Source organism: Leptonychotes weddellii, unplaced genomic scaffold (assembly GCF_054177405.1).
Source record: "Leptonychotes weddellii isolate Sample4059 unplaced genomic scaffold, ASM5417740v2 HiC_scaffold_5826, whole genome shotgun sequence".
NCBI lineage: Eukaryota > Metazoa > Chordata > Mammalia > Carnivora > Phocidae > Leptonychotes > Leptonychotes weddellii.
In genome coordinates this window covers 1-10,648 of record NW_028026518.1, presented here as the reverse complement: position 1 = coordinate 10,648, position 10,648 = coordinate 1, and the positions used below count along the sequence as shown (strand labels likewise).

Below are 10,648 nucleotides of genomic sequence, written 5' to 3'. Positions count from 1 at the left end.
AAAAAAAAAAAAAAAGGACAGGACAATAAATTCTGCGATAGCCTCCATCTGCCAAAATAAGGGAGACAATTTTTCTCTTGTGCATTTGTCTCTTCAGCTGCCTGAAATCTGAGGATCCTTGAGAAATGGGCTTGCCCTCATGGTAGGAAAGTTATCATTCAGGATATTGGATCATGGGAGAGGACTGAATAAGTAGCCTTCAAAATGACGGCCTGGTTTCCATCATTATTGTTTTAAGACTCTGGTTCCGAGTAAGAGAAAACAATGTAAGCTAGATTAAGAAGAAAAGGAGTGAGACATAAGAAATATTTTAAAATATTTTAATGTTATGGGAAGGGACCCAAAGACAGGAAAGTAATCAGCCCAGGAAAGGATGGAAGTGGGCAGGACTGGGAGAACTGGAAAAGCACTCTTGTTTTTCTGTTTTGCTCTCTGCATCTGTTCATTCTTGGGTCTCTCTGCAAATCAGCTTTCTCTGTTCCTTTGCCTGCATTGAGGATGCGGCATCACACTTTGAGAAGTGAGTCCCTGTTCTAAGGTGGTGGGGTTATGCATGCAAACATGGCTGTTGGGGCCTAACCTACAGGTGGGTAGGGGGACTTCTGGGAGAAGAGGGAATGGTTGTGAGGTGGCAGGTATGAAACATTATCTACTGCAAGGATCCCAAAGTTGTTATTGCCACTGTAATCATTTGTTAACACGTTGTGTGTGTCTCTGTGTGTATTACTCTGTGAAAGGCACTGTGGGCAATATGAAGATGCAAACTTTTATTCTAATAGCTCTCATAATCTAGTTGAGATTATAAAACACGTACATCAAGAATGTTAAGGCAAGGAAGTATGTGATACATGTCATTAAGAGTGACATACTATAAAAGATTAGAAGGTTCATAGCTAACTGTGGTAATCTGTAAGGACTTTAAGGAGGAGGTATCTTTTGGGCTAAACCATGGAAGTTGGGTTGAATCTTGATTAAGCAGATATGTGGTGGGAAGGAATTTCATGTAGAGATGAAGGATGAGGTTACATCTGGGTAAGAGTCAAATCTGTCTGGAGAACTGGGAGATACCTTTTGCTGGAACATACTATGCAAGAGTATGGGAAGTAATGAGGAAAAGTGGAAAGATGCTAAATGTGGGGCTCCTTGGATGTTGAGTGTTATGGATGTTGTTCTGTAGGCCAAGAAGCCATTGAAACCCTTTTCTTGCTTGCTTTCCCTTCCTTCCTTCCTTCCTTCCTTCCTTCCTTCCTTCCTTCCTTCCTTCCTTCCTTCCTTTCCTTCCTTCCTTCCTCCCTTCCCTTTTTAAGTAGGCTCCATGCCCAGCATGGAGCCCAAGGTGGGGAACAAACTCGTGACCCCGAGATCAAGAGTCAGACCAGGCACCCCTCACCAAGACGTTTTAAACAGAGGAGAGATTATACCAGAACGGTGGTTTAGTAAGATTAATCTGGGAGCAGTGAGCTTGGAAAGTAAAACCAGAGGCAGAACAAACATTTAGGAGGCAAGTGAAATAAGGTGCTGAGAGGGCTTTTTGGGTCTAGTTTGATAGCCATTAGACACTTGTGACTATTGATCACTTTTTTTTTAAGTTTATTAATTTATTTTCAGTAATCTCTATACCCAATTTGGGGCTCAAGCTCACAACCCAGAGATCAAGAGTTGCGTGCTTTTCAGACTGAGCCAGTGAGGCACCCCTATTGACCACTCTTAATGTTACTAGTGTCACATGTGAAATAATAATGTTTTGGATATATTGGGTTAAATATCTTAATAAAATTAATTTCACTTTTTACTTTTAAAGATGTGGCTACTAGAAAATTTAAATTACCCATGTGGTTTGCATTATATTTCTATTGAACAGTGCTGGACTCAAGGAAAGTGCACATGAGAGGGAAGAATCATGTTGCCCAGAGGAACAGAAATGGCAGTGCCATTAAGAGAACTGAGGAAAGGGAAGCTGTTTAAGGGGAAAGAGGACAAACTTGTTTTCAGAAAGCAGATGCTTTTACAAAGATAGTTCCCCCTTATCTGCAAGGGATATGTTCCAAGACCCCCCAGTAGGCGCCGCAACCACAGATAGTACCAAACCGTATATATACATGTTTTTCCTGTCAAGACACACCTATGATAAAGTTTAATTTATAATTTAGGCACAGTAAGAGATTAGCCACAATGACAAAATAGAACAATTATAATAGTCTATTGTAATAAAAGTTATATCAATGTGGTCTCCTATTGGACTGTGCTCACCCTTCTTGTGATGATGTGAGATAATAAAATACCGTGATGAGATGAAGTGAGGGGAACGACATAGGTGTTGTAATGAGCCATTGGCTACTAGTGACCTTCTGACAGTATTTTAGAAGAAGGATCATCTACTACAAGACAGTGGTTGACCACGGGTAACTGAAGCCTGGGAAAGTGAAGCTTCAGATAAGGGAGGGGGACGACTACTGTAGGTTTATTTGGGGACGAAGATAATAATAGCCATCAAGCTGGAGCACCTGGGTGGCTCAGTTGGTTAAGCGTCCAACTTTTGATTTTGGCTTAGGTCATGATCTCAGGGTTGTGAGATGGAGCCCCGCGTTGGGCTCTGCGCTGGGCATAGAGCCTGCTTAAGATTCTCTCTCTCCCTCTGCCCCTCCCCCTCTCTAAAAATAAAAAAGCCATCAGGCTTTCAAAATGCAAAGAACTAGAACTCTTCATTGCCTTTAATATAACAGATGTGCAAGTGATTTTTATATCCAGAGATGAATTTCCCAAAGTGTGTCTAAGGAAAAGATTCCATGAAAAAAGGATTCCATGGTCAATTACATTTGGAAGATAGATATACATACCTCAGCCTCCTCTTGGATATTCATATTGCCCTTTGGCATATTAAAAGCTGTAAGAAGATGCACTTAAGTTTACCTTATATTTCCCAAACTTATTTGAGCACAGCGCTAAGCCATTAGTTGTTATCTGGTAATAGTATCCAAATCAGGGATATTTAGTTAAAGATAAGATGGGCCAGGAACTTGAAGACAGAAAAATTTTCAACCCTTTCAATACTTGGAAAGGGATAGGATCTTCCATGTCTGGGAAACTCCGAGTTGCTCTAAACTCATTATATTTCATCTTGGGTTTTCTGTCTCTATTCTCCTGAGACAAGTTGAGCCTTATGTCTGAAAGCAGGCAACACTTTCATATGGCCTGTGAGCTCTGGTGAGACCACCAGAATGCCACATGCTAACTATACTGTGTGTGTGTGTGTGAATGTGCACATGCACATGTAACACACATCTTTGTACCTCTTTAGTAGTGGATTCTGGGCCAGGGGCCAGGCCTTGGAAGAATGTCTAGGGGCTTAATAATGTCACGATTTTCATATCTTTGTCCTTTGGGAGAGATAATAGGCAAGGTTTCTCCTAATTCTCCACACCATTTTATTCTGGAAAAAAGACCTTGTGCTTGAAAGGGGACTGATTCTATGCTTCTCATGTCCCTGGCATCAATACAGCCCAGTGAAAGGAGAAAGAAGTTGGTCTATAAAACCTCTGTGGCTTGGTACTCTTGTGACATACTTTTAAGTTTTTACTCCCTAGTGATGCTCTACTTTAGCTGCTAGAAAACTCAGTAGAAACTCAGAGAAGGTCTGTCCCCTGGCTGTTAGAAAGTAGTTAAGTGATGAGGAAGTGAATCTTCTCACATCCTCTGGGGGCCAGAGGGCAGACTGTAGGCCCTAACATGGCCTCCAATGACTCTCTCCTTCCTGGTATTCACGTCCTTGGGTAATATCAACCCACTTTGAAGAAGGCTGATCTGTGTAAAAATAGGAAATTGGATCCTGCAATAGGATGTTGCAGAGATGATGGGAGTATGACTTCCCAGGCTAGATCTTAAAAGATATTGCGACTTCTGCATGTTTTTCCTTGAATCACTAGCTTTGGGAGAAGCCAGCTGTCATGTTGTGAAGGACACTAAAGCAACCCAGTGAAGAGGCCCACCCATGTTGTGGGAGCCGAGGCCTTCTGCCAAAACCTAGTACCAGCTTGCCAGTCATGTGAATAAGCCATCTTGGAAATGGATCCTCTAGCCCATATGCCCTCAAATGACTGCAACTTCATGAAAGACCCTGAGCCAGAACCACCCAGCTAAATCACTCCCAAATTCTTGACCAACAGAAACTGAAATAATAAATATTTATTACTCAGCCACTAAGTTTTGGGGTTATTTCTGACCTAGCAAAAGGCAACTAATATGGTAGGTGTGTATTCTGTGTGATGTTTGGTCACTGAAATGGCTCTAGATTTGCAAATTATTACTTTAGAATTTGATTAGTTCCTCCAAAACATTAGGCTTACCATGACCTCTGTGCTTCTTCTTCTGGTGTGTATACCAGAAAACTGGTTTTTCCCTAAGGGTTAATAACTGAGAAAAGTGATAAAAAAAAACAACAACACTTAATGATACTCTCCCTGTAAACTGTTATAATAACCAGAGAGAAAGGAAACCTCTTAATTGCTACTTTCATTTGACTTTTTGGAAAAACAAAAAACAAAAAAACCTTACTCCAGGACAAATCTTCAATTTCTTTTTTTAAATTTCTTTTTTATTTTTAAAGATTTTTATTTATTTATTTGACAGAGAGAGACACAGCGAGAGAGGAAACACAAGCCGGAGGAGTGGGAGAGGGAGAAGCAGGCTTCCCGCGGAGCAGGGAGCCCGATGTGGGACTTGATCCCAGAACCCTGGGATCATGACCTGAGCCCAAGGCAGACGCTTAACGACTGAGCCACCCAGGCGCCCCCAATTTCTTTTTTTTTTAAATAAATGTTTTATTTAAGTAAAACACACATGCAGAAAGAGCACAAAACAAGTGAACATTTTTTTTTTTTTTGAAGATTTATTTATTTGACAGAGAGAGACACAGCGAGAGAGGGAACACAAGCAGGGGGAGTGGGAGAGGGAGAAGCAGGCTTCCCGCGGAGCAGGGAGCCCGATGTGGGGCTCGATCCCAGGACCCTGGGATCATGACCTGAGCCGAAGGCAGATGCTCAACGACTAAGCCACCCAGGCACCCCAAAACAAGTGAACATCTTGATGACATATTGTAAAGTGAACATACCCATGTAGCCACCACCCAGACCAGAGAAACTGAACACTCCCAGCCCTACAGAAGTCTATCTGTTGCCCTGTCATCCTGACTTTCTTCCCCTTCCCCCACAAAACACTATCATCCTGACTTCTAAAAACATTTATTAATGTTGACCTTCAGGGGCGCCTGGGTGGCTCAGTCGTTAAGCATCTGCCTTCGGCTCAGGTCATGATCCCAGCGTCCTGGGATTGAGCCCTGCATCAGGCTCCCTGCTCAGCCGGAAGCCTACTTCTCCCTCTCCCACTCCCCCTGCTTGTGTTCCCTCTCTCGCTGTGTCTCTCTTTGTCAAATAAATAAATAAAATCTTAAAAAAAAAATGTTGACCTTCATATAAATCATACGGTATGTATTTTTTCATGTCTGGTTTCTTTTGCTCAGTTTATTTGCATTTTTCATTTAGGATTATAAACATCTTGCCTAATTGCCATTAGCGTATGCTTCATCTGTTATTTTTGGATAAACTTTAAAGATAGCCACAAACTGTAAGTTCACACAAGGGAGTGAAGACACATATACTTATTTAAGAGGACAAAAAGCCTTCTAGTAACTTATTGGAATTTTACTGAATCTGTGCCTTTTGGTTACTGTAAGGCAGAGAGTGGCTGAACTTCTCAGGAATCCAGGCTCTATCATTTTTTTTAAGCTGTGAGCCTGTGGTTAAGTTGCCTCAACATCCCAGTGTTGCTGGGAAGATTAAATGACATGTAAAGGCACTCTGTACACTGTAAACAAACAAACAAACTACACACGTATTTCAGGTGTTGTTTTGCTATTGGGGTTCACCTTGGCAGTCTTGGATAATGAGGATGATGATTTTTGATTTTTCCGGATGATCTAGCAGAACTCACAGACTTGAATGAAACCTCCCTCAGGTCAAGGAGGACCAGACTGGTGGGGGGTAGAAAGAACGATGGGCCACACTGGGTGCTGAGATTTAGAAGACTAGCTTCAGGTGTTCTTGGTTCTTGTAGGATCCATCTGGGTGGCTTCTTGCAGGAGCTGGAATTTCCAGAATTTGGGTATAGGGTTTCCAGAGTTATTCCTACAGTGAGGGGAGCTAGTTTGGAGTGAGCATAATTTTGTTCAACAAGCAAGAGAGAAGCTCATCTATCTTGTTCAGGACTAGCACTCATTACGAGAAAGGTGAAGAAAAGGAGGGCTATCACCCAAGGGGCATTACAGTGTCCTGGGGGAGGCACTTATGAGTAATTAGCAAGCAACCTGGGGTTAAACTTGATGGAGTGAGGGAGTGCGTTGAGGGTACTGAAAAAGGCAGGATCATTTCAGGCTGGGGTAACCTTTGGAGAAGGGTGGTTGGAAGGGCCTTTGGTAGGTGTGAGTGCTCAGTATCTCAGGGCTGGAGGTGACTATGTTGTCTGCACCCCACCCCCCCACGCCCAAAGGGAAGAAGATGATTAACGCGCGCACACGCGCACGCACACACCCCTAACAACACAGGCTCCAAGGCAGCCACCAAATCCTTCTATGTCCCCCCAGTGCGCCGCACAGAAAAGGAGTCCAGACTGTCCTTCAAAAAGCCAACCCTACTCCCCGGCTCCCACACCCCCTCCTTCAGCACAGGAGGGTGGCGAAGGATTTATAACCCACCTCTTTCTTCCAGTTGCCATGGAGACCAGCCCCAGTCCTTTCATTCCTTCTGGTACCGGGAACATTTCTCCAACGCAGGCGAAATGGAGGGGGCTTAGCCCAAACACGCCCGTGGCAGCGCTGGGGGACTGAGTGGTGGTAAAAAATACAGCGCGGAGGGGCTGGCGGCCTCGACGGCGGCGGCGGAACGAGGCCAAGGGACAAAGGCTAAGGTCAGCCGCGGTTCAAGCCCTTCTCTTTGCCAAAGACTGGCGGCCAGACGCTGGGGGGGCACAGTGCTGGGCTGGAGGAGGGTGCGGGCCGGGAAAGGCCGGACGCAGCAGCGTGGCGGGACGCTGGGCCTGGGGAGCGGACCTGTCCACCTGTGCGGACGGGTGCTGCGGCCCCTCCACCCACACGTCCCTTGGGCGGTGCCGCCATCACTGTCCCCCCAGCAACACCGCCTTCTCCGCGGCTAAGCCCGGATCCCCTCCCCCGCCACTCTCCGCCCCGCTCCGTCCTGGGAGCCTTTCATTGGACGGAGGCGCGGTCGATCCGCCTCGAGTGAGAGAGACGAGTGGACGCGAGGCCTTCGGGCCGCCCCCAGCCTATTTGGATTGGCTTGCTGCGCGTTGGCGCAACGGAAGAGGCGGCCGGCGGAGGGTGCGCCTCTGCTTGAGCTGGACTGCCGCGGAGGAGGCGACGAGGGGTCCGGCGCTGGGGGGCTGGCTCGGGCGGCAGCGGTGGCTGCTGCGGATGGGAGCGGGCCGGCTCGGCGTGCCCATGGAACGCCACGGCAGAGCGTCCGACACCTCCGCCTCGTCGGCGGGGGAGCCGGCGCCCGTAGGGCCTGATGGGCGGCGGCGGGAGCTGCTGCGGTGCCGGGCGAGCAGCGCGTCGGAGCCCCCCGTTGGGGCCTCGGCTTCCGCCGAGGGCGTCAGACGAAGCCGGCCCGGCTCCTACAGCGGCGCCCCCTCGGCCTCCCGCCAGCGCGTCGAAAGCCTTAGGAAGAAGCGGCAGCGTAAGTGCCCGGCGGGTTGTCCTCGCGGCTCGCCCTGCCCCCATCCGGCCCGGCCGCCGTTTTTCCCGCGCGCTCGCGCGGGGACAGTGCCCCCGCACGGTGGTCCCAGGTTGGTGCATGGGCTGACAGGCGACTGGAGGCCTCGGGTCCAAGCTCGGGGGATCGGGGTTCGGCCCCCGCGTAGCCCTCGCGCGCAGTGGTCCGCGCTTTCCGGTTGTGGGAGTGGAGGGTCTTTACCCAGAACCCTTTCTCCCTCTTTTCAGCTCCTTGGGTATTCTTTGCCCACGAGTCAGGTGATTTTATCCTCGAGGAGGCTTCTTTTGACTCTTTCCCACCGCCTCCCCTCCCCCTAAATCCTTTGAATCACCAATGTGTGTCTTCCGTGGGTTTCCAGAGAGCTGTCCAAGACGTTAAATCCCTTTAATCTGGAGATTTCGGGCTTCCTGGAAAATGGTTGACTGGCCCTTGAGTTGCTGCAGGCCTAAAACTGGATTCTGCCTTTCTTCCCGTGAGAATTCGGGTCATCTCTCACCGAGATATTTCCTCCGTTTTCTTTGCATCTGTTTGCTGAAACGATTGAGGACTAGCATTTTGGGCATGGAGGCTTTTTCTTTTGAGGGAATCTCGCCTTAGCAGTTGCACATGCTCTTTTCGGAGAATCGGTTTCTCCATTTTATTATCAGCCTTCTTTTTCTGCGTTGTGACCTAGTACAGATTATTTCCCCCCCTTTACAGGTCTTCAGTTCAGGTCCTCTGTCTGGCAGCCATTGCTACTGTTGAAAGTATCCACTGTCTTAATACTCTAAAATGAGCTTTATCATATAGTGACATTTTACATACGGTTAGATATTTTTTTCCTTGTCGTTGCCAGATTTCTCTTGCAGGAAGTCAGCTTGTTCTAAATGCAGATTATGAGAATAAGGGAAAGTGGCAGGATGAATGTGAGGTCTTTATTGGACAGTCTTGTACCTTAGCCCACCCACCTGGTTGCTTTACCTCTATTTTCTGTGATTTGGATGATTAAATGTTAAATGTAGCCCTCTTTCCACTATGAAAAGTTTGGGAGTCTCAGTTATTTTGTCTTTTTCTATCTTCTTGAAAGAAATTTGAAAAACAGATTAACTGCTCTCAGCCTATACCATTTCTAGAGCCAGTTACCTGGTTTATGTTTTATCTGAGAAGCATCTAGTTTTTAAGCAGTGGACAATATTCGTTCCTTAATGGTTTTGTACTACATTGTTAGAGATGGATGTAAATTCCAGGGATTCAGCAAATAAGAACCCCAGCCATGTAGCCAACCGTTTTTGGCCATTGGCCATAAGGATTCTAAATAAGTATTGTATTTTGGGTGTTTGCAGGGGTCAGGCACTCTTCTTAAATTTTTTAGGCAATCTTCTGAGAGCTTTAATAACTTATTAGTACTCTTAACTCTGAGGTGGGTGGTAGTATTCCGTTTTACAGGTGAGAAAACTGGGGCACATTTGCCTTGTGTAAAATGGCTTGGGAGTGGTGGAATAGAAATGTAAATTCAGGAAGTCCAGCTTCATACATTCTCTTAACCACTGTGCTTTATTGAATTGTTTATATTCGGTTAGCTTGTCTTCATTGCTCTGAGTCCAAGCATAATTTCCATCTTCGTGTTTAAGGCTTAATTGAGGTGAAAATTTCTAGCTAATGTGGAAGTACTTACAAATTTTGAGCATAAAAATGACCTTGGAAGTTAAAAATGCAGATTCCTGGGGTCAGCTCTTTATTTATTTATTTTTTTTTAAAGATTTTATTTATTTATTTGAGAGAGAGAGAATGAGAGACAGAGAGCATGAGAGGGAGGAGGGTCAGAGGGAGAAGCAGACTCCCTGCCGAGCAGGGAGCCCGATGGCGGGACTCGATCCCGGGACTCCAGGATCATGACCTGAGCCGAAGGCAGTCGCTTAACCAACTGAGCCACCCAGGCGCCCAGCTCTTTATTTTTTTGAATCAGAATCTGGAGAGGGTTGCACTTTAAAACTGCTTATATCATTTAGGTACAGGTGGCTCAGAGACAGCTCTGGAAAACTGGTTTAAACTGTAATGGGGGGTAGGGGTGGTATGTAAGGTGGTTTGGAGATGTCTTTTAAGGACCAAAGACATTCATGTTGTAGGGCTTATTTTTTGTTTTTATGTTTGATGCTTGTCATGGTCCCCTTTACTGCTTTCTCTGATAAATCATGAAAAGCCATCTCAGGTAATGAGACCTGCCAAAGAAACAAGGTATTGTTCTTTCTTCCATTTGTTTTTTCTTTTACTATCCAGGGGTGCAACGTTTCGATGGAGAGGCAGCCTGTTGATTGCTGAACCCTTCAAGGATGGCTTTAACTTTGAGAGAATTCAATGAAGACTAAATCTCTGTATTTATCTATATTGGGGAAGTTGGGTATAGGGTGGTGCCACCTTTCTTTTGAGGTTAGCAAGCCTCATTCTGATGTCCTTATACTACTTGTCTAAAGGGAGGAGACTAGTCATCATTTGAAACAAGAAGGAGCTACTCAGTTAATTTTAGGAATTCTTGTGGCCCTGATTATAGTCCTGTTCTGCTACACATGTTCCCTAGAGCAGTGTGATTCTCAAGCCTGTTCTCATCTCAGACTTACACAGGCATTAGGGATGAGGCTAGGCATGTCTGTGTTTAAGGAAGTTCTTCAGAAGTTTTAAATTAGGTGGAGTAGGGCGCCTGGGTGGCTCAGTTGGTTAAGCGACTGCCTTCGGCTCAGGTCATGATCCTGGAGTCCCTGGATCGAGTCCCGCATCGGGCTCCCTGCTCGGCAGGGAGTCTGCTTCTCCCTCTCCCACTCCCCGTTTGTGTTCCCTCTCTCGCTGTGTCTTTCTCTGTCAAATAAATAAATAAAATCTTTAAAAAAATAAAA

The 10,648-nt window shown here is 46.0% G+C and overlaps 1 protein-coding gene across 1 annotated transcript; it reads left to right on the top strand.

Annotated features, from left to right (window-relative positions):
* Positions 1–6,843: 6,843 nt before the first annotated feature.
* Positions 6,844–9,163, top strand: LOC145719618 (uncharacterized; the record flags this gene model as incomplete). Its single annotated transcript, XM_081811136.1, is given in 2 exon segments — positions 6,844–7,230; positions 7,232–9,163. Coding segments are annotated over 2 exon segments (1,254 nt in total), but the record flags the coding sequence as incomplete, so codon positions are not given.
* Between the last annotated feature and the right edge of the window lie 1,485 nt (positions 9,164–10,648).